The sequence below is a fragment of the Octopus sinensis genome, linkage group LG1, assembly GCF_006345805.1.
Source record: "Octopus sinensis linkage group LG1, ASM634580v1, whole genome shotgun sequence".
NCBI classification, from domain to species: domain Eukaryota; kingdom Metazoa; phylum Mollusca; class Cephalopoda; order Octopoda; family Octopodidae; genus Octopus; species Octopus sinensis.
In genome coordinates this window covers 101,952,489-101,977,724 of record NC_042997.1, presented here as the reverse complement: position 1 = coordinate 101,977,724, position 25,236 = coordinate 101,952,489, and the positions used below count along the sequence as shown (strand labels likewise).

At 36.4% G+C, this 25,236-nt stretch overlaps 1 protein-coding gene across 4 annotated transcripts in view; it reads left to right on the top strand.

Moving 5' to 3' along the window:
* LOC115211848 overlaps positions 1-25,236 on the top strand; it is a 279,433-nt gene that overhangs the window by 231,404 nt on the left and 22,793 nt on the right. For all 4 annotated transcript variants that reach the window (XM_036503398.1, XM_029780571.2, XM_029780579.2 and 1 more), the window contains exons 16-22: positions 387-530; positions 5,700-5,901; positions 8,682-8,814; positions 13,270-13,508; positions 16,189-16,313; positions 18,124-18,368; positions 22,137-22,334. In XM_036503398.1, coding sequence (XP_036359291.1) covers positions 387-530; positions 5,700-5,901; positions 8,682-8,814; positions 13,270-13,508; positions 16,189-16,313; positions 18,124-18,368; positions 22,137-22,334 — 1,286 coding nt within the window. The remainder of the gene's footprint in view (positions 1-386; positions 531-5,699; positions 5,902-8,681; positions 8,815-13,269; positions 13,509-16,188; positions 16,314-18,123; positions 18,369-22,136; positions 22,335-25,236) is intronic.

Genomic DNA, 25,236 nt, shown 5'->3' with positions numbered 1-25,236 from the left:
TGGTTGTGGTGACAGTGTCAGCGGTGGTGGTTGTGGTGGCGGTGGTGGTGGTGGTGGTAGTGGTAGTGGTAGCAGTGTGGTGGTAGTGGTTGTGGTGGCAGTAGTGATGCTGGTGATGTTGCTGGTGGTCATAGTGGTGGTGCTGGTGATGTTGTTGATGCTGTGCTGATACTGCTGCCATTATCAAAGACACAAGAGTCACAGCTGATACCACTGCTGCCATCACTGACACTGCTGACTACAATTTCACTCCATTCCTCAGATATAGATTTCATTTATTTGTGCCCCTGTAAGAAATAACTCATTTTTAACTACCACAGTTTCATAAATGTTGTTTGTTTTTTGTTATTATAAAGTATAATTAGCATAGTTTTTATTTACCACAGGTATTGGTTATGGAATGGTGTTGGTATCAGCAATGATAGCTATCTATTATACAATGGTGACTGCTTGGGCTTTCCATTTTCTCTTCTCTTCAATGACTACAATGCTTCCATGGAGAAGTTGCTCTAACAGTTGGAATACAAAATGTATGTCTTCTCAAACTTTTCCTTTTTAAGAAATCGTTTCTCTTCTTACATTTTTCTTTCTTTTTTTTTTTTACATTTACAATAAAAGATGTTATTAATTAGGCAAAGCAGACGGTGTTCTCTTGCTATTGGTTATGGCAAATGAGGTTGTATGACGGATGAAGCTGAAAGGTTTGTGGACTGACATCCCTCTTCGGTTAAGCCCTCAAAAACTTTTTCAATTTTCAACTTGGAAAAGGAAAGTTAGTGTGAAGAGGGATGTGTTCTCACACAGTGAATTTGTCTAAAAGTGTGTGTGACTGCGGAAAAATGGTTAGAATGAATGGAACTGCTCCAAGCATGTGTCAGTATATTGGAGAATAACAGTTAGGTGGTCTAGGTGGTCAGACTAATCCTTGATCTGTGCAGTTCCTTGATTGGCTCCAGTTGGATACTCTCCCCTGTCATGAGGACTGCATTATCTCTGTTTTCACAAATTTTGTATTATATATACTACTTATCTCCTCTTCTCCTTTTATTCACCTCATCTTTTTATGTAAAACACCCACATAAATGGTAAATTGTCCCTGTAAATTGCACCTGTAATATAACCCCTCACCAAATGTCCCTGTGGCAAATAAAAGAGATTACTATATAATTATTAGTATTGTGTATCTTTGTCATCATCATTATTAATATTAATATTATTGCAGCAAGTGTTCTATGGCACTCTTGTTGTACCACCCCATATTTTCTTCTGAGCATACACAACTTTCACAGCTGATTAGCACTCACCTGTCTTTGTGCCTGGTTTGATATAACTTGTCAATATCACTCTTCAAGTGGAATGTTCCATGCATTGTGAGTAAACTTCCCAATTTTTAGTTTAGCCTCTTTTACTTCTCTCTCCCCAACTTGATAATAACTGCATGTGCTGATTGCTTGAAATTTATTCCTTTCATTCAGTTTTAACTGTAACAACAGACTAAGTCTTCAGAGATACTCTTGCATGAAGCTTTTCTCCATTTCTTCACCCATTACTTCATTCACTTCCAATATGCCCAGGAATTAAAACCCAGTGCTGTCAATCTTTTTCATGATTTCCCTTGATGATAATTCTATACTTTCAAGTCTACTATCATTCATTCTTGCCAGGAATATTTTATCACATTTTTTAGACCAAATTCCATTTTGATGTAGTTGCTAAAACAATGAACTCTGTTCACTAAAGAGCTGACTGGAGTTTTGTCACTACCATACAGCTTGAGATCATTAATAAATAATTCATGGATGATCTTTTGCTGATTTCCTTTAAATTCATATCCCTGATGTTACTTTCCCAGTAGCAATGTTAAAGGGATCAAGCATAAGACAAATAGTAAAAAAGATACACTGTCTCCTTGAAAAATCTCTCTTGATTCTTAACATTCCGGTCCACATGATGTGAGCTCAGTTTTCCACACTTCAATGTTTTTTTCTCAAAAAGCTCTTGACATTCATTGAAACTCCAAACATATTCAAATATTCAATGATATATGAATATGGAATATATTGTAGCCTTTACAGTAATCTATCCAGACCATTGCCAAATTTGTCATTTTCTTGCTTACAATATTCTATAACCATTTCATCTATGAGTAGCTGGTCTTTAGTTCCCCTGAAATTCCATTTACATCCCTTCTGTTCAAAAGAGAGAGTTCTATCATCAAGAAACATATACATTTCATCAGTGAATATTCTAGTGAGCAGCTTTCACATTAATGGAAGGCATGATATAGGTCCGTATTTATCCACAGCATTACCTTTTAAGGTATCCTTCAAATACAGTACTGTTCATCCAAAAGTTATCCTCTTAGGAATCTTTTCAATCCCATTGATCATTTCATGAAGTTGTTCTGCTATTTTTATGCCACTCCCAACTATTCAGTACCCCTAAACATCATCAGGTCCAGCTGCTTTCCAATTATTCCTTTTCCTATTATTATTATTATTATTATTATTATTATTATTATTATTATTATTATTATTATTATTATAGAGTGAGACAGCAGCTCATGCCATCAAATTGATGGCTTGCCTGATAAGGGTACACAAGGGACATGCATCACAATCATATACATATGCTATGGTGACCTCATATCAAGATAAACAGTACATGATCTTGTAGGTGGAGCCTACTTAGAATTTTCTTCAGGTTGAGCAGCCCATCCCTCTTAAAAGGTCCCTGAATAAGGGTTGTTTAAGGATGGTGAACAAAACACCCATGTTTCTAGAGGTGAATTATTCAAATACCAAAGAATCCTTCTCAACACAGGACTATGATGCTCCCTCCCCACTACTCCTGCTCATGATCTGAGACCCCCTTCAGTCATGACTGACCATGGGATTGCACCTAGAAAGTTACCCTCCTAGGCACAAGTCCGGGCAATGTTGTTTATGGAAGACCAGCAGTCACCCATGCATACCGGCCTCCCCTCTCCACGCCACCAGTGTTATCCAAGGGAAAAGCAAAGGCCGATACAGCTTGGCACCTGTGACATCGCAACTCATTTCTACAGCTGAGTGAACTGGAGCAATGTGAAATAAAGTGTCTTGCTCAAGAACACAACACGCAACCCGATCCGGGATTCAAACTCACAACCTCATGATCATAAGCTTGACACTCTAACCACTGAGCCATGCGCCTTCACTGTTCATGATCAGTGATGCACATATTGCCAGCCACTAAGGGACATGCTAAAGTGGTTATGGTCAAGCAACTGACAAGCAAAGCTGTGGTACTGAGCAGAATATTTGTTGTAGCCCAACTTTTACACAAAGACAAAACATGTACATCGTAACACTTCCAATCAGTTAAGATCAGAAGCCATGAGAGCCACTGCCTGGTACAGCATCTGGGCATTATTATTATTATTATTATTATTTTATTATTATTATTATTATAGAGTGAGACAGCAGCTCATGCCATCAAATTGATGGCTTGCCTGATAAGGGTACACAAGGGACATGCATCACAATCATATACATATGCTATGGTGACCTCATATCAAGATAAACAGTACATGATCTTGTAGGTGGAGCCTACTTAGAATTTTCTTCAGGTTGAGCAGCCCATCCCTCTTAAAAGGTCCCTGAATAAGGGTTGTTTAAGGATGGTGAACAAAACACCCATGTTTCTAGAGGTGAATTATTCAAATACCAAAGAATCCTTCTCAACACAGGACTATGATGCTCCCTCCCCACTACTCCTGCTCATGATCTGAGACCCCCTTCAGTCATGACTGACCATGGGATTTCACCTAGAAAGTTACCCTCCTAGGCACAAGTCCGGGCAATGTTGTTATGGAAGACCAGCAGTCACCCATGCATACCGGCCTCCCCTCTCCACGCCACCAGTGTTATCCAAGGGAAAGGCAAAGGCCAGTACAGCTTGGCACCAGTGACGTCACCACTCATTTCTACAGCTGTGAGAACTGGAGCAATGTGAAATAAAGTGTCTTGCTCAAGAACACAACACGCAACCCGATCCGGGATTCAAACTCACAACCTCATGATCATAAGCTTGACACTCTAACCACTGAGCCATGCGCCTTCACTGTTCATGATCAGTGATGCACATATTGCCAGCCACTAAGGGACATGCTAAGTGGTTATGGTCAAGCAACTGACAAGCAAAGCTGTGGTACTGAGCAGAATATTTGTTGTAGCCCAACTTTTACACAAAGACAAAACATGTACATCGTAACACTTCCAATCAGTTAAGATCAGAAGCCATGAGAGCCACTGCCTGGTACAGCATCTGGGCATTATTATTATTATTATTATTATTATTATTATTATTATTATTATTATTATTATTCAGGAGTCTTATTTTTATCACATACTTTCACTGCACTACCGAGCACAACTCTGTGCACCTTGGGTAGGTGCTGTGGTTTGTTGTGGTGCTCTTATTTTCACTTTATTAAAAGTGTTTTGCATAGGATGTGTGCAGTGCCTAGTAGTGCTATTTTCTGTATGTTATATATACTTGTAAGTCCTGGTGTTTTTGTTATGTATTTGTTTAAATGTTTTTTTTATCGCACCTAATGCACTTACTATAAAAGGAATTGTTTCTGTTTTTAGTCTCCACATTTGAGTTACCTCTATTTCCAGATCTTTGTATTTTGAAAGTTTCTCCATTTCTTTTAGAGAAACATTGTCATCTGTTGGTATTGATGCATTGATTAAAAAGCATTTTTTTTCTCAGTGAATTCTGACAACTATATCTGCATGTGTATGGCTGCTTTCTCATTTTCTTTGATCTTTTCTGGTGTGTGCCTATACCATCTTTTTTCTGTTGTTATTCCATAGTGTTGGCATAGCTTCCAGTGTATATAGGTCCCAACTCTGTCGTGTTTGTGAATATATTCCTTCTTAGCCAGGACTGAGCAGCCAGAGACAATATGATTTATTATTTCTTCTCTATCACCACATATTCTGCAGTTACTTGTATTTCTTTTTATTACATGTTTTTGGTGATTTCTGGTGGGAAGGCTTTGATCTTGTGTTGTTCTTGTGGTTGTTATTGATATTATTATTATTATTATTATTATTATTATTATTATTATTATTATTATTATGAAACAAATGAACAATATTTTGAAACTCCATGTGTCTTCAAGTTCAAAATATAAAGTGAAATTAAGTTCAAAGATAGGAAACACTGAAACATTCAAAATTAAACCGGAATAACAGCATTTCTTTCCCAGTAAAATGACATCATCAGTCTTCGGTCTTTCACAAAAAAGTAGCAGAAGGAAGGAAAGAAAGAAAAAAACAAAAAAGAAAGGAAAGAATTGGAGAAAAAATTATTCATTCTTTTTGTCTTTTTCTTTCTTTCCTTCCTTCTGTTACCTACTGATGACATCGTTTTACTTAGCTATTCTCATTTAATTTTGAATATTTCAGCATTTTCTATCTTTGAATTTAATTTTATTTAAAATTTTGAACTTATGAAAGACACACAGAGTCGAAATATTGTTCATTTGTTTAATTTTCATTTTAATAAACAGTCAATCTCTATTATTGTTATTGTTGTTGTTATTATTATTATTTATTTATTTATTCATTTTTATTATTATGTTTTTTTATCACACCGTATGCAATATTTTCTGAATGACTTAGCTTGTTTTTATCCTTATATTTCAGATTGCAAAACGGAAAAATATCACCTGCCAAATTGTTCCGACATCATGAACAACACCAAAGAACAAGAATTGAACTTGACTAATATTTCCGTCTCAACTAATTGTATGTGGAATGCATCTTTCTCGTTGTTTGCTGAAGGTTCCTCATCAGGAAGCTTGGAAGCCAATGTCACTTTCAAGACTCCCAGTGAGGAGTATTTTTAGTAAGTTCAGGCTTAGTTTTGATTATCTCTTGTTAATTGAACCAAATTAGAAAATTACAACTGAACTTATTTTGTTCTTACAAAGTCAACAATAGTGAAATCCCTTGACACTTCACTATAAAATCCAAGTTTTATTCCAATTTCTCTTTTTCTCTTTCATCTTATATGTATGTAAGAGAACATGTACATATACATAGATTGTCATGAACACTCACTCACACATCACATGATTCAGTATAGTATCTATTTCCAGTTCTACCCACAAGGCATTAGTCAACCCAAGGCTACGATAGAAGACACTTGACCACAGAGCCAGACAGTAGGAATGAAACCTAACCCTTTAGCTTTCAGATTATTGTCAAATGTGTTGATTATTTATTCACATTGACTTGATTTAATCATACGTTGTCTCATAGCTTCATGATTTCAATGATGTGATTGATTCTTTTAGAATGACATTGTAAAGTAAGATAAGTGTGAGAGGTCAGGTCTGGCTGGTTTGAACATCAAACAGGTAGAATATTTTGGTCGGATATGACTAGTTAAAACACTGAAGAATTAAACTAGGTAGTTGCAAAGCAAACTTCTTAACCACATAGCTGTGTGCGTGTGTGTGTGCATGCACCCTACACACAATTTGATCTGTGTGACATTCACTTCATTTGTTGACATCTGAAGATTACAATGATTTTGGCATCTTGCAGTATTGCTGCCTTCTGTTGTGCCAAACAGCATAAATGCTATCAGTAAACATTTAGGCTTTTTATTTCTTTAATCATTTATTTTCTTGATATTTTGCTGAAATACTGAGGAAGTGAGCTGCTGATTCATTGAAACACGTGTATATTAAAACATAAGAACATCAGTAACCTAACTTCTTTTAATTTTATGTCACTCAGACATTGCACTTGTGTTTACTTTCCAATGTGTTGATTGAATTCATTATGCATAAAATAGAGGAGTTTAATGTGGAACCAATCACTGAGCTCTAAACTCACTAATAATGTATCATACATGCTATTACATTATTAACTACATACATATGTACGTGTTTGTGTGTGTGTGTGCATACACTTGCTCTCCAAAGTTTGTTTATAAATACATATATATATATACATGGTCTGATCAATAAGTATCTGGACTGTTGCCATGGTAACAAAGCTAAATCATGCAGAGTAAAGCCACTTGGCACTGATTGACCTTGAACTCTGCTTTGCATGTGCACTAAGTTTTAACATTCTAATTCACTTCCAGTGCCTGGAAGTAACGTGTGTAGCATGTATTCGTAGCATTGACCATGACGAAGAAAACTGAGCAGAGAATCTGCATCAAATTTTCCCTAAAGCTTGGCATTACCTGCTCAGAGGTCTACACACAGTTTTCATCATTCTTGACACAATCAAGATTTTGTGCAACTGAAACCCAAGTGTCTTTTTGGTCAGCTGAAAGCAGTTTTGATACAAACTTGGCAGACACATCTCATACCCAAATCTTCAGAGACAATAGACAGAACTGAACTGTAACTAATCTGCACATCCTCTGATAACTCATGGATGGTGACTTGATGATTTCCCCTCACAGCTGCACGCACATTTGCAATGTTTTCTCAGTTCTGCTGGCTGTTGGTCTCCCAGAACATTCACCACTATCAAAATGTTTTCGGCCATCTTGAAAATGTCTGAACCACTCATACATTTGTGTGCAGCTCATACATTCCTCTCTATACTTTCTGCAACTTTGCATAGGCCTCTGAGTAGGTATCACCATGACAACTTTGTCATGGTGACACATTACACATGTTACTTCGAAGCACTGCTGTAAACAGCGGAAGTGAGTTAGAACATTAAAACTTAGTGCACAGGCCCAGCAGAGGTCAAGGTCAACCTGTACCAGGAAGCATTACTCTGAGTGCTTTAGCTTCATTATTTATATACATATATATATATTTATATATATACATACATACATATATACATACACACATACAGAGTGCGGTGAATAAATTGTCATCTAAGTTACGCAAAAATGAATATACCACTGACATCTTATTTTAACAGATATATTTACTAAAATTACATAAAAATATTTTGAAATACTAAAGAGTAAATTTATTAAATAAAATCACCATTGGCTTTGACTACAGCCCCCAGACGACTTTGGAATCTCCTGCAACTCTTCTGGATGGTCTCCTTGTTTAAGTTGGTGAATGCTGCCATAATTCTTCCCTTCAGTTCATCTTTGATGTTACAAGGAGTTTTGTTGATCTCTCACTCAACTGCACCCCACACATAATAATCAAGGGTGTTGCAATCTGAGGAGTTAGGTGGCTAGATATTAAGGGTGATGTGGTCGCAGAAATTATCTGACAGCCATGACTAGGTTCTCCTGCTTCTGTGGTATGGTGCAGAGTCTAGGGTGTTCCAGCAGTCACTCTCTTGACGAGAGCAGCCAAAATTTGAAATCAATATTACTTTCAATATTAAGGCAATGAACTGGCAGAATTGTTAGCATGCCTTGCAAAATGCTTAATGACATTTCATCCATTTTCATGTTCTGGGTTCAGATTCCACCAAAGTTGACTTTGCCTTTCATCCTTTCAGGGTTGATAAAATAAGTACCTGTTGAACACCCTCCCCTAAAATTGCTGGCCTTGTGCCAAAATTAGAAAACAATATTACTTACAATATTCTAAAATTCACATAAATTTGTATGTTGTCTTCTTACCTTTTTTTTTTTAGCATTACTATGAATCGCCTCTTTTAAAATATTTGTTATTACAGTATATGGGTTTTAAATACAAGTAAAAGTATAGGCCAGCTTGGTACCATTCGCTGGCAGTTGGCTTTGTGTCTCCTTCTTTGCTGGGTGATTGTCTTTTTATGTGTCTTCAAAGGAATTAAATCTTCTGGGAAGGTATGTATGAAACATTTTTGAAGTATTTCATAAACTTTTAAGATTCTGTGGAATAGTTAATTTTTAGAACATTGGATCTTGAATCACATCACATGAAGCTATAAATAATAGCATGTAAATATTGGATTGAAAGACCCTTTTAGATAGAAAAAGTTGAAGGCTGTCATGTCAGCAAGAGACATGGGTTTATATCCTGCAGGCAGCCTTCGACTTCTTCTGTCCCAAAGGGATTTTCAACCCAATATTACATACTGTTATTTAGAATTTTATAAAGATAGTGAGCTGACAGAATAATTACCATGCCAAATAAAATGCTTAGTGACATTTTTCCAACACTTTACACTCTGAGTTCAAAACCTGTGGATCAATAAATTAAGTACCAGGCAAGCATTGGGGTCGGTGTAATTGACTATCCCTTCCCACAAAATTTCAGGCCACATGGCTGTAGTAGAAAGGATTATTTATTGCTTTATGTGCTTCAAGATTCACTGTTCCAAAAGAGAATTGTACTTATTTTGTTTTTGTATATGTGAGTATGGTGAAGGAAGACTTTTTTTCTTTTATTATTATTATTCTTCTAAAAAATTTTCGTCTGAGATGGTAATATTATCTTCATATTTTAACTGAAAACAATAATAACAATGAGGCAAATATGGTACATTATATAAATATTGAACACTAACTGCTCATAAATCAGGAGTTTAAAAATGCTACTAGTATTCCAGTTCCATTGTATATCAGGCCAAATCACTTTATCCTATATCTAGAGATAATCACATCTTGATAGGGATCTTTGATCACATAAGATCAAGTAATTGATGCTACTAATTGCATGAATATATGTGATGAATATTTGTCCTTTTTATGATAATAATGATAATAATAATAATCATCCTTTATACTATAGGCAGAAGGCCAGCAATTTTAGGGATGGAGATAAGTCAATTACATCAACCCCAGTACTTGACTGGTACTTATTTTATCAACCCTGGAAGGATGAAAGGCAAAGTCAACCTAAGCAGTATTTGAACTCAAAATATAAAAAGTTGGAAGAAACACCACAAAGCATTTTTACCAACACATTAAATGTTGTGCCATTTCACTGCCTAATAATGATAGTAGTAGTAGTAGTAGTAGTAGTAGTAGTAGTAGTATAGTAGTAGTAGTAGTAGTAACAGTAACAATAGTAGTAGTACCCATTCACATATACGACAGACTTATTACAAGAGTAAATCAAAAATATGTAGGGATGTGCGACATAATTAATATAAAAACAAGAGGAGGGCAACCTCTCTAGTGTCGGTGCTATTAGAAAATGTTCCTAGTACAGTTTGTAAAGTGGTCGGTATTAGGAAGGGCATCCAGTGATAGAAACCAGGCCATCTTTACGATTTAAGTTCAAATTCTGCAGAAGTAAACTTTGACTTTCATCTTTTCAGGGTCAATAAAATAAGAACCATTCAGATATTAGGGCCAATATAATCAATTTTCCTCACCCACCAAAATTTTAGGCCTTGTGCCTTTGGTAGAAAGGATTATTATTAAAGCAGTGAGGTGGCAGAATTGTTAGCATGCTGTGCAAAATGCTTAGCAGCATTTTGTCCATCTCTACATTCTAAGATCAAATTCTGCCAAGTTCGACTTTGCTTTTGATCCTTTCGGGGTCAATAAATTAAGTACTAGTGAAACACTGGGTGTTGATATAATCAACTAGTCCCCTCCCGACAAATTTCAGGCCTTGTGACGATAGTAGAAAGGATTATTATTATTATTATTGAAGACGTTACACAATTATCCAATATCTTGATGTTGTAGATTGAAGATATTGTGTCTACCGGGGGATTGTACTTATTACTTCCACCCTAGCGAAGGCAGAGGTATTGTTTTCAGTCATGTTTGTTTGTCCGTGGACAAGATATCTCAAGAACGGCTGGATGGATTTGGATGAAACTTTCAGGGATGTGTGACCTTGTGACTTGCTCAGTCTCATTAGATTTTGGGATTGATCCAGTACTGGACAAGGATTCTGGATTATTTTTCCGATTTTTTTTTACTTTACTTGTATATGTAAAGTTTCACATAGTTCACACACATACACACATATACTCACACATTTTCAGCATTGAACATTACCATCCCATTTCCATTGTACACACACATGCACACACACACACACACACACACACACACACACACGCAAACATACCTCTCTTTTACACACACATATACACACACTTCAAACACTGTTTATTGGCTTTTTCACTCCTTCCTTCGTTATTCATTAATCACCTCTTCCTTTCTCATTCATAGGACACTCTTTGCCACTTTGTTTTGTCTTTCTCATTGTCATTACTTTCTCTCACTCCCTCTCAGTCATGGCTATTACTCTCACTACTTCTTCATTGAATTAGTATTTCATCTCCTCTCCCTTCACCTCTCACTCAATAAATATATATTTAGATTATTTTTTGTTTGAAAGCGGTCAGGTTAATTTTTAGTGTTCTCATTTGTGAGAGCAGTCCAGTTTATTTCAGATATTCCCATTCTAATCATCTCTGGCTAATCATTGAAAGGACATTGGTGTTGCCTTGGCAGAAGTTTGCACTCTCTGAGTGCCCTTGTTTTTATTATTGTTGTTGTTGTTGCTGCTGCTTTTGTTATTGAGGCAGCGAGCTGGCAGAATCGCTAGCAGGCCAAGTGAAATGCTTAGCGGTATTTTGTGTGCCGCTACTACGTTCTGAGTTCAAATTCCGCCAAGGTCAACTTTGCCTTTCATCCTTTCAGGGTCGATTAAATAAGTACCAGTTATGCACTGGATCAATATAATCGACTTAATCCGTTTGTCCTTGTTTGTCCCCTCTGTGTGTAGCCGCTACGTTCTGAGTTCAAATTCCGCCGAGGTCAACTTTGCCTTTCATCCTTTCGAGGTCAATTAAATAAGTACCAGTTACGCACTGCGCTCAATATAATCGACTTAATCCGTTTGTCTGTCCTTATTTGTCCCCTCTGTGTGTAGCCCCTTGTGGGCAGTAAAGAAATAGGTATTTCACCCGTCACCGCATTCTTAGTTCAAATTCCACCAAGGTCAACTTTGCCTTTCATCCTTTCAGGGGTTGATAAATTAAGTACCAGTGAAATACTGAGGTTGATGTAACTGACTGGCCCCCTCCCCCAAAATTTCAGGCCTTGTTGCTTTAGTAGAAAAGATCATTATTATTGTTGTTGGTGTTGTTGTTGTTGTTATTGTTGTTGTTGTTAAGGCAGAGAACTGGCAGAATTGTTAGCATGCCAGACAAAATGCTTAGCAGCATTTCATCCATCTTTACATTCTGTGTTCAAATACTGCTGAGTGTTTGGCTTTGCCTTTCATTCTTTCAGAGTTGATAAGATAAATACCAGTTGAGCACTCTCAAAATTTCAGGCTTTGTACCTACAGAAGAAAAGGATTGTTATTATCATTTTTAAGGTGGTAGGCAAACAGAATCATTACCATGCCAGACAAAATTCTTTGAAGTACTTCTTCCAGCTATGCATTTTGACTTTGCCTTTCATCTTTTTGGAGTTTATAGAATATGTACCAGTTGGAAAATAGAGTCAGTGTCATCAACTAACCTCACCCCTTCTGCCAAAATTTCAAGCCTGATGCCTATAGTAAAAAGGATTATTATTAGTATTATGAAGGCAGTGAGATGGCAGAATTGCTGGTATGTCAGAGTAGATGCTTAGTAGCATTTCTTTTGACTCTTTACACTCTGAGTTCAAATTCTGCTGAGGTTGACTTTGCCTTTCATCCTTATATGGTTGATAAAATAAGTACCAGTTGAGTATTGGAGTCAAAGTAAGTGATTAGCCCCTCCCCAAAAATTACTGGTTTGTATCAAAATTTGAAAAATTGAAACCATTATTATTATTATTATTATTAGTAGTAGTAGTAGTAGTAGTAGTAGTAGTAGTAGTAGTAGTAGTAGCAGCAGCAGCAGTAGTAGTAGTAGAAGTAGTAGCAGCAGCAGCAGCAGCAGCAGCATGCTAGGCAAAATGCTTAGTGGCATTTCTTCTGTCTTTGCGATCTGAGTTCAAGTTCCACCCAGGTCGACTTTGCCTTTCCTCCTTTCAGAGTCAGTGAAATAAGCACCAGTTACACACTGTGGTTGGTGTAATTGACTTGCCCCCACCCCTAAAATTTCAGGCCTTGTACCTATAGTAGAAAGAATTATTTTCATCATCATCAATACTATTTCTTTATTAGGAGCATGGTGACAATGACAACCAGCATTTATCACCAACAAGCATAAAAGAAAATATTATAATCTAAAGCTTGTTCTTTTGACCTCTGGGAATTGGCTTAAATTACCTTCAAAACACTATAATATACAAATGGAAACTACAAATACACTTAATCTGTAGAACAAACTATTACAGTTTTTTATTATGTTTTTCTTTCTTTTTCTTTTCTAGGTTGTGTACCTAATTGTGATATTTCCCTATATCATTATGTTTGTACTGTTGATACGAGGAATAACAGTAGATGGCCATCTCGAAGGAATAAAATTTTACCTCACACCAAAATGGGAGAAGTTGAAAAAAGTCCACGTCTGGGGTGATGCAGCAGCACAGGTGTTTTTCTCCCTTTCACTGTGCTGGGGAGGACTGTCAACACTTTCCAGTTACAACAAATTTCACAATAATATATTCAGGTAAGAGGATTTATTTTCCTTGAGATATATGGCCACTGAACTTATTCAGAGCTTAGCTGGATTATTTCAATCCACTTGCATCATATTCTAAGTTCAAAGCCTACCAGAGTAAACACTATTTTGTCATTTTTCTGGGTCTGAGGTAAAAAGTAAAAATCAAAATCAAGTAATGGATCCAGTTAAATAGTGTACACCTTTGTGTACTCTATTAAATTGGCTTCATTGCAACAGTGTTAGAAACTGATTTTTGACTCTCTAAAATGACCTTGTTATCTGTCCAAAACAAGATGTCTAAGGGATTAATATTTCAAATATTTAAGATAAAAACTTAGCAAAAAGTTATTAAACTGTTATTTTCTCTGTGAGGTCTGAAACAATGACTTGCATATTCATAATACATTCTGACATTCAAGCACAAATACACTGGTCACTGTTGTGTATGTCACTGAAGAACAACTTCTTTTAGAAAGACAATGTGTTCATAACACACTTGACTCATTACTGCAAGGGATTCTGGAATGTGTGAACACATTGTCGTTATAAAAAGGAGACATTTTTCTTTGTACCAATGAGTTGGGTGCATTATGAAAACATTGTCTTTGTAAAAGGAGAAATTGTTCCCCTGTGACATACACAACAGCAATCAGCATAATTGCATTTGAATCTGCCAGAATTTATTAAGAATAAATATGCAGATCATTGTTTCATTCATAAACAGGAGTTCTCCTTTAACTTCAAGCCCCTCCTTACTAATGCTGCTTCATAATCTCAAGGTTTTTTGTTGGTTCAGGTGAAAGAAGTTAAGTAGAGTATTGATTTCATGGACAAAGGGTCATTTTCTTTTCATATAAGTTGTTTTTGAAAGAATTCTGTGACAAGATGTAGGCCAAGGATATAATTAATAGTGACAATAACATCACCAACTTCTCTCTGTCTCCTCTTCTCTCCTCTTCATACATTTGCATTCTCTTATCATGACACAATACTTATTAAGATGTTTTGCAAGTCAATAGATTATAGTGATCCATAATCCTGCATCATAGGATTTCATACATCTGTTAGTTATAATGATTGAAGTAAAAAGAAATGTATATTAAATGAAGTTGACATAACTTGAAAGGTTACTCTCTACAAAAGGAAACTAAAGGTAGAAAATAAATTGAAAAGGGTTCTCAATGTCAAATAAGTAAAACTAAAACTAAAATCTGTATAAAACCCAGAAACAATGCTGTTGCTAATGTTGCTAACGTTGCTAATGCCTACACATATCACACATGGGCCAACAACAATGGAACTGCTACGTGGTTGTTCAGTCTGCTAGAAATAGCAGCCGAATCACATGCTGTCTTGAATAAGGAATGAATGTATTAGAATGTAGACCTACTTTAAAAATAGTACAGCTAAACAAAAAGATGGTCATAGTTGAAAGATTTTAGGCTAGTCCATCAGGGTTGAGTTAGTAGTTAGTTAATAATGCACTGTACACACAAACACATACACATATGATAATGCACACGTACACATACACACACAAGCATATGTGTGCACACACACACATGTACATGCATAGACACATGAATAAATGGAACTTTGCCCATTTTGATAATGAATATTTGATCAACTGAATTACCTGTTCATTCAATTAGCATATAAGAACACATTGTTCTTTTAATGTAATCCATTGTAAGAATCAGTACAACAAAGTGCACACAGCAAGTTTGAGCCCTTTTGTTGCAGATACAATCTGTCCAATGAACTTCCACAGTTTCTGTTTGTCCAGTTTCACCCACAATTCACAGCTAGAGTAGAAATAATAGACACCTGCCCAAGATGCCACACAGTCAGATTGAACCTAGGACTTCATGATTTCAAAGCACCAAGATGCATCCAGAAGGTTCTCTGGCAATGTGGTCAAGAAATGTTGGTAGTAGTTAGGAACTTAATGGCATTTGTTTTCCTGGCCTGCCTGCATTACAGCAGTCCTGTTGGCTTCACAAGTTGCTATGCCCTTGCAGACGACTGATTTCCACTTGCCTCTGTTCTGTGCTGTCTGCCCCTATATGACATGGCTGATGCAGAAGACCTCTGAGAAAGCTTTTAAATTATCTTTGAAGCACTTCTGGCTTCTCTGGAAGAGTTTGCCTTGTTGAAGTTCACCATATAATAGTTTCTGTGAAAGCTAGCTGTCTGACATGGGAACTACATGCCTACTCAGTGAGGCTGTGACTGCATTGGGATGGTGTATATGTTAGGCAGACTAGCACAGGTGAGTCAATGTCTGGGATTTTGTCTTGTCACTTTCTGTCAAGAAATTTACTGAAGCAGCTAGTGTGGAAATGGTTGTTTCCTTCATGACATTGGCAGATCATTCACATTTCACTCATTCATAACACACTAACTTAACCACATGTTTACAACCCTGGGAATTGTTTTAACTAAAAAGTCTTATCATTATGAAAAAAAAAACTGAAATAAATCTCAAAGAAAACATATAAACACACACACATATACATATATACATATATATATATATATATATATATATATATTATATATATATATATATACCATCATCATCATCATCATTTAATGTCTACCTTCCATGCTAGCACGGATGATACATATATGCACACACATTCACACACACACACAATATAATAATATTTGTTACTTTTTTTAGAGATGCCATTTTTGTATGTTTAGGAGATTCATTAATGAGTCTCTTGGCTGGTTTCTCAGTTTTTGCCGTGATGGGAGTCCTAGGCAAAGAACTTAACACCACTGTTGAAAACGTTGTTGAGTCTGGTAAGTCTCTTATAATACTTTACTTCATTTATCACTGATTAAATGCCTACAGTTACCACTTTCTTGCTTTTAATACCTAATTTTAAGATGTCAAATTACTCAGTCGAATGAAATTAGTTTAAACTTTACATTGCACTGCTTTGTTTGGTAAGACTACATTTCCTGGTGAGCTTGCATTTATTTTATAGGCATAGGAGTGGCTGCATGCATCGCAAGTAGCTTGCTTACCAACCACATGGTTCTGGGTTCAGTCCCACTGCGTGGTATCTTGGGCAAGTGTCTTCTACTATAGCCTCAGGCTGACCAAAACCTTGTGAGTGGATTTGGTAGATGGAAACTGAAAGAAGCCCATCATATATATGTATATATATATGTGTGTGTGTATGTATGTGTGTCTGTGTTTGTCCCCCTAGCATTGATTGACAACCGATGCTGTTGTGTTTATGTCTCCGTCACTTAGTGGTTCGGCAAAAGAGACTGATAGAATAAGTACTAGGCTTACAAAGAATAAGTCCTGGGGTCGATTTGCTTGACTAAAGGTGGTGCTCCAGCATGGTTGCAGTCAAATGACTGAAACAAGTAAAAGAATAAAAGAGTTCTCAGTTGTAATTTGACATTTAAAATCTAAGTTATCAATTAGATCTTATAGAAATAACCAAATTCTCTTTAAATCACAACTTGCCATCTTTAAAAAGAATCATGTATTGGATAATGTCATCCAGTAATATCGACTTCAAATTTTGGCACAAGGCCAGCAACTTCGAAGGAGGGGGTGAGTTGATTACACAACTCCAATGCTCAACTGGCACTTATTCTATTGATCCCAAAAGGCTGAAACGCAAATTCACTCTCAGCAGAATTTGAACACAGAACATAAGGATAGATGAAATACTGCTAAGCATTTCACCCGGCATGTTAACAATTCTGTCAACTTGTTGCTCTAAGGTCCAGGGGTGTATATTCTGGGTGTGCTAGATGTGCACTGTACACCCATCAAAAATGGCAAATTCATTATAAATATTAACCTTACTCATAAATTTAATTGCAAATTTTAATGAAAACTTTTGTTTACTCCTGCATGAAATTTGGTGGCATTGGGTGTGGCAGTGCACCCAGTACAACAACCACTATATATGCCACTTTTAAAGTCATCCTGTAATATCAACCAGTGTACAATATACCTGAATAAAAGACAAAATGGATGTAACCTGAATACTTTTGTTTATAAGACTTGGATACTATTCTAGTCGGTCAAGTGGTCACCCAGAGGGGTCTTTATAAGCTTAAACATATCAGCTTTTATGTAATAAGAAAGGGTAAGGTTTCGAAGAAAGAAAAATAACACCAGCTTTATTGTCAGTAATAAACATTTAGTGTTGTTAATAGATGAACATTTGCTTTATCAGTGACATAAGAACAAGAATGTTTAAGTTTCTCAAACAGGCATGGGCAACTTTTATGAGAAGCAGGTTGCATGAGACATGGCTAACCATCAGACAGGCCATACTGCTAAAAAAATACAAGGTAAATTTTCACTTAGGCATGCTATTCAGAAAGTCCTGCAGGCTGCTGTTTGCTCATGACTGCTCCCTATATCATGACTTTCTGTTCTATGCCTTAATTGCTGATATTAGATTCAGATGGGTAAAAACAAAACGTGCTAAGTTGTCATATATTTTCTATGAGATTATATTGTAAACTTAAAAACGAAACAAAAAATGAAAATTAAATTATTCTTGATATTATTTAAATATTTTACATTTCTATAAACTAATTTTAACATTTAAAATCCCTTTTTTTTTTCTCCTAGATGTTGGACTTGCATTTACAGCTTATCCTGCTGCCCTTACATACCTTCCAGCAGCCCCACTGTGGGCAATCCTTTTCTTCCTGATGCTTGTAATGATGGGTTTAAGCACAGAAATTACCGTTGTCGAAACTGTTGTCACTGCTATTATTGATGAAAAAATTGAAGTTTTGCGTAAAAAGAGAGTGACAGTGTTATTTATTGTTTGTATGTTACTTTACTTCATGGGTTTACCTATGACAACAGAGGTAAGAAACATAACTGTTTTTGTTGATGTATGTATATATGTATGAATGTATGTATGTTTGTATGTATGTATGTATGTATGTATGTATGTATGTATGTATGTATGTATGCATGTATGGATAAATGAATGAATGTTTGATTTTTCTTTGAGTTCTTCTTGAGAGAGTTCAAGCTGGTTGCTAACAAAGCAACAAGACTTTTTGAGTTAAGAGAGTTCCCAGTGTTTGTAAATATGTGGTTAAGTTGGTATGTTGGTTGAATTGTCGATGCATACACCCAGGTGTGTGCACCTATTCACATTAGAATCTCAGATGGAGAATTTTGGGAATGTCTTACCTATCTTTGCTGTGCCACAAATTAATTGGATTAGGAGAATCCACATCAGTTTCTATTGCTCTGTGTGTATGTGTGTATGTATGTATGTATGTATGTATGTATGTATGTATGTATGTATGTATGTATGTATGTATGCATGCATGCATGTATGTATGCATGCATGCATGTGTGTGTGTGTGTATGTATATTATGTATGTATATATGTTTGCATGTATTATATATATATCATCATTATCATCATTATTATCATCCATTTTCTATGTTCACATGAATTTCCTACTGCTAGATGTACTTGCTTTTTTGAAGAAAAACAGTCTTGCTGATAGCCAGGTTATAGTCATTGCATAAATGCAGGAGATGCAGTATATTGCTGTTGGTTTTACTAAGGCCATGTTTTCCCAGGGAAAGCTATATATCATGCTCAGTCCCTAATCTAGCATTAAAGTCTCCTTTAACAAAAATCTTGTCATCCTTGTAACTACCAGATAACAACTTTCTCAGGACAACAGAGAACAATAATATATCGTCCTCAGAATGTGTAATTGAGAGAGCATATACACTTACCATGCATATACATATTCATTTTACTAACATGCATATTCATGTGATTCTAAGTTAGAGATCAAGTTTTACTTCTATTAGCCAGTGTCGAAAAATAAAACCAAGAAAAGACATAATAACTTGGCTGAAATTAACAATATTATTCCATATTTTATTTTGGCTACTTCTGCACCTGTATTGATGACCCTGCAGTGCTTTACAACTCTCTTTGCATTTCTACAGTGGCACCAAAGAAACCAACAGACTTTCATAGTTTTTTTTTTTTTTTGCTTTTTATCAAATATAATGTATGCACATACACACACACACACATATGTGTGTTTGCATATATATATATATGCAAACACACATATGCATGCATATATATGTGTGTGTGTGTATGTGCATACATTATATTTGATAAAATATATATATATATATATATATATATATATATATATATATTGAAATGGATAAATGAATTATCTTGTTAAGGATTATTCAAAATTTAACCGATCCCGGGTAGCAAAAATCACAACAGAAAAGACACGATTGAAGTTACGACCTTGGGGTGTCTCAACCGTGCCTTAGCGCGGATAATTGAAGTTCGATATATTTAGTGAAGGGAAGAAATGGAGCTGAACGAAGATTCTACACAATTCCTTTTATTATCTTCTACACATGTTTCAAAGGCCGCAAATTTCCAAATTCGGATTGAATAAGGAGACCATTTGCAGCATTCTCTTCAGGAAAATCCAGGAATTTTAGCGTTTGGTCCGCTACTTTTTTAGAAGTGAGATCAAGAATTATGTTCTCTTTGATTTGACAAGTTATCTCTTTACAAACTGACCACAGACGGACACACAGACACGACCAACAAAATCAGCAGTTCTCTTTCCCTCCACCCGCTGCTTGACAGACTCCCACACTTACACAGGCGTGCACACATATACATGTAGGCAGGGTCCCACACCTATATTAGATAGCCTTAATTCTTAAAACAATCTGAACATTAATTACACAGAATATATTCACACCATTTGGTTTTCAGTATTTCTCCCACTACCAGGATTGACCGCTGTCTGAACCCGATTGATTCCAACGGACATTTTCGTCGGCCTCCACCACCACCCCCCCAGACGTCAACGTACAGTGAGAGACAGTTTTGTGCTTTCATGGGCTCCTAAGGAGCGCTTTGTTCTACCTTGCTGCGCATTTGTTTTGGATTTTTAAATTCCTGGATTTTCCTGAAGAGAATGCTGCAAATGGTCTCCTTATTCAATCCGAATTTGGAAATTTGCGGCCTTTGAAACATGTGTAGAAGATAATAAAAGGAATTATGTAGAATCTTCGTTCAGCTCCATTTCTTCCCTTCACTAAATATATATATATATATATATATATATATATATATAGTGAAGGCACATGGCTCAGTGGTTAGAGCGTCGAGCTTACGATCGTGAGATTGTGAGCTCGAATCCCGGACCGGGCTGCGTGTTGTGTTCTTGACAAGACACTTTACCCTGAATTCCTTCAACTGTTTGGGAGTGGCACTTCTTCACACATTTCTCTTCATCCAACCATAGTACATGACCATACCAGCGCAAACGTCTCTCTTGCACGCCACATCCAATGCTTCTTATGTCCAAGGTGCTTACACTCTGTCATGTGTGCACACTGACATTACACATCCAGCGGATCATGCTAGCTTCATTTCTTTTGAGCCTATGCATGTACTCCGCAGTCACGGCCCATGTTTCACTGCCATGAAGCATGGCAGTTCACACATATGCATCGTACAATCTACCTTTCACTCTGAGCGAGAGGCCCTTTGTCACCAGTAGGGGTAGAAGCTTTCTGAACTTTACTCAGGCTATTCTTATTCAAGTGATAACACTCTCTGAGCATCCACCCTGACTATTAACTTGGTCACCTAGGTATGGAAGCTATCAACTACTTCTAGTTTCTTCCCCTGGAGTGTGATGGAATCTGTTTTCTGAGCATCTGTGGTATTTATTGCCCCTGTGCATCTGCCGCACACGAAAGCTATCTTCTCGGTTAATCTTCCTTTGATGTTGCTGCACCTCTTATGTGCCCATAGCTTACACTGGGTACATCTTATGGAGTTTCTACCTACAGATTGTGCAGAGCCACCTACCTGAGGGTGTGTGTGATGAATTTGCCTTCCTACTTTCTAGAACTTTGGTCTTTGCGACATTAACTCTAAGGCCTTTTGATTCTAAACTTTGCTTCCACACCTGAAATTTCTTTTCTAGTTCCGCTAGTGATTCTACTATGAGGGCCAGGTCATCAGCATAGAGGAGCTCCCAGAGGCAACCCGTCTTGAATTCCTCTGTTATTGCCTGGAGGACTATGATGAATAAAAGGGGACTGGGGGCTTTTGGTGGACCCCTACTTCTACCCAGAATTCTTAACTATACTCATTGCCAATCCTAACCTTACTAATGGCCTCTCTGTATAGGGCCTGTACAGCCCATATTAACCATTCATCAATCTCCAGTTTCCACATCGCTCACCAGATAAGGGATTGAGGGACCCTGTCAAAGGCTTTCTCCAACTCCACAAAAGCTAAGTATAGGGGTTTATCTTTAGCTAGGTATCTCTCCTGCAGTTGTCAAACCAGGAATATGGCATCAGTAGTGCTTCTACTTGGCACAAAACCGAACTGCATCTCATGTAAGCAGACTCTGTCCCTAATGAGATGGTCTATGACCCTCACTGTGACCTTCAGTTTGATACCCTTGTAGTTATTTCTATTACATTTATATATATATATATATATATATATATATATATATACATATATATATATGAATGATAAGTTTACTAAATTTATTTTAACTTTACTTAAATTATATTGATTCAATTTTCAGGGAGGACTCTATATTTTACAACTGATGGACGAGTGTACAGGATTCCCCGTGATGATTATAGGTATCTGTATGTGTGTAGCAATTGCATGGGTTTACGGTGTAAAACGGTTTTGTGCAAATATCACACATATGATTCAACACAAAGTCAGCTGGTTTTGGCGAATCTTGTGGATGGGTGTATCCCCTGTCATACTTCTGGTTAGTATACATACTTATTTCTATTTATTTTCTAGTATATCTTAATAATTGTATTTTAAGGGTGCAATTTTTTTTTTTCCTTTTCAGATGAATATTTAACTGAGATAAGAATAATATTCTTTTATTCAGCCAAGTATTAACTTGGTCTAATGTAATATGTTATAATTAACCCAAGTGATAAATTTCATTAATTTTTCTCTGAACTAATGTTTAATGCCTTGAAAATTCATGAGGACTGAATCTGAAGATTTAAATTTTTAAAAATACTCCAAGATTCATGGAGAACTCTTGGAGAATTTTTTGGAATTTTTAAAAACATTTTGATAATTTCTGCATCATCCTAAAAGAGAAATAGAGAAATAAATGCATTATGGGGAGCTTTTTCAAAGTCCATGAGACAGGTTACGGGTCAACAATTTGGTCTTAAATAACACACAGAAGACAGAAGAAGATGATATGAGGCCCAAATAGTTGGGGCACACACAAACTTCCAGTGATGATATGTAGTGTCACTAAATGACTCAACAAACTAGGAGATACCTTGAAAGTCCCATCACAGGCTCAATTCTAGGAGCTTTCTAAATCATCCAAACCTGTCAAGGCCCAAAAACAAGGACCCATCTTCTAAATACTTAACTGTATCAGGAATTTCAAATCCTGACCTGCAAGTTGGAAGTGCTGGAATCCCTAAAGCATGCTGCCTCCAGTTATGTATGTTATGTGAAAGTCCAGGGATTGTTTGCACTGTGATTTTGTTTCCTCATGGAGATTTTGTACAGTAGTAGCAATTACTTCCTGTGAAGATACTGTACCAGTTTTCATTACTTCATTCTTCATTGAGTCAACTACTTTTTGGGCATTAACTTGTGCTCTGCTTGCAGAGTGATTATAGGAGCCTGATGAAAAAATTACTTCAGGTTCACTGCTTTTATAAGTTGTAATATCAGGTTTATTGTTTCTATATGGTTTGATGTTATTACTGGGCTATCTGCTAAGATCTTAATCTTTTCACTTGTTGTTATCTTTTCTATTTGTACGTTTCTGATTTTCTGGGGTTTTTTTTTTTTATGTTATATTGCTGTAGTAGGTTTGCAAAGATCATCTTGGTTATCTCATCCTGTCTCTCTTTATATTTTGTGTGTGCTTCCCAACCACATGGTTCCAGGTTCAGTCCCAAAGTGTGGTACCTTGGGCGAGTGTCTTCTACTACAGCCTTGGGTGAACCAAAGTCTTGTGAGTGGATCTGGTAGACAGAAACTGAAATAAGCCTGTCATATATATGTATGTGTGTGTGTGTGTGTGTTGTGTGTGTGTGTGTGTGTGTGTGTGTGTGTGTGTGACTTTGTGTTTGTGCTTGTTGCCCACTGCTGCTTGATAACTAGTGATGTTTGTTTATGACCCCATAACTTGGCAGTTTGGCAAAGAGACCAATAGAATAAGTACCAGGCTTAAAAGTAAGTACTGAGGCTGATTCATTTGACTAAAAATTATTCAAGGTGGTGCCCCAGCATGGCCACAGTTTAATTACTGAAACAAGTAAAAGATATATACATATATACATATATATATATAAAAGATATATACATATATACATATATATATAAAAGATATATACATTGTATTGTCATACGTTCGATATTTCCTTTGTTCTTTACAATATCTTTCTGAAGATCATATCTTAGAGCAAGACAAAATATTTATACTTATGGTCATATTCAAAATATTCTGTCCCTCATAGAGAAATTCTTTCAATTGCTGTCAGGGGTTATCATCTTATCTTACAGATGCGTCACAATACATAGTCAGTATCATGTAATTGATCTAAGTAGTTTTAATAAGTAAAATTTGAGAGTTCATAATTAAAATTAGATAATTTTTTTAATGATTTATTCTACTTGTATTTAGCAACTTGTTTGTAACAGATACTATTCTCCTACATTGGTTCAAATTGTGGCACAAAGCCAACAGTTTCAGGGAAAAGGTTGTGTGAATACATCAACCCCAGTGCTCAACTTGTGCTTCTTTTATCAACCCTGAGAGGATGAAAGGCAAAGTCAACCTCAGTGGTATTTGAACTCAGAAAGTAAAGATTGGCAAGATGCCTCTAAGCATTTTCCCCAGTGTGCTAACTATTCTGCCATCTCACTGCCTTAAACTATTCTCTTATACTGCAGTAAAGCTTTGAAGGAAGCGAGCTGGCAAAATTGTTGGTATGCAGGGCGAAATGCTTAGCAGTATTTTGTCTACTGTTACATATTTAGATTATTTTTTGTTTGAAAGCGGTCAGGTTAATTTTTAGTATTCTCGTTTGTGAGAGCAGTCCAGTTTATTTCAGATATTCCCATTCTAATCATCTCCGGCTAATCATTGAGAAGACATTGGTGTTGCCTTGGCAGAAGTTTGCACTCTCTGAGTGCTCTTGTTTTTATTATTGTTGTTGTTTTTGTTATTGAGGCAGCGAGCTGGCAGAAACGTTAGCAGGCCAGGCGAAATGCTTAGCGGTATTTCGTCTGCCACTACGTCCTGAGTTCAAATTCTGCCAAGGTCGACTTTGCCTTTCATCCTTTCGGGGCTGATTAAATGCATACCAGTTACATACTGGGGGGTCAATGTAATCAGTTTAATCCCTTTGTCTGTCCTTGTTTGTCCCCACTATGTTTAGCCCCCTGTGGGAAATAAAGAAATATATATTGCAATTAAACCAGGCATCTAAACCTGGGCCAAAATTCCACTTGTTTTATGTTTAACCAGCCAAATTTGTCTTCTTGCACCTACTCTACAATGAGATCTTAAAGATAAACCATTGTACCATCAAAATCTCAAAACCAGGAGATAAGGTATGATCAATTCAAAACAATGTAACTAAGTATTACATTTAACAGAGTAATCAGAATGCTAAAGG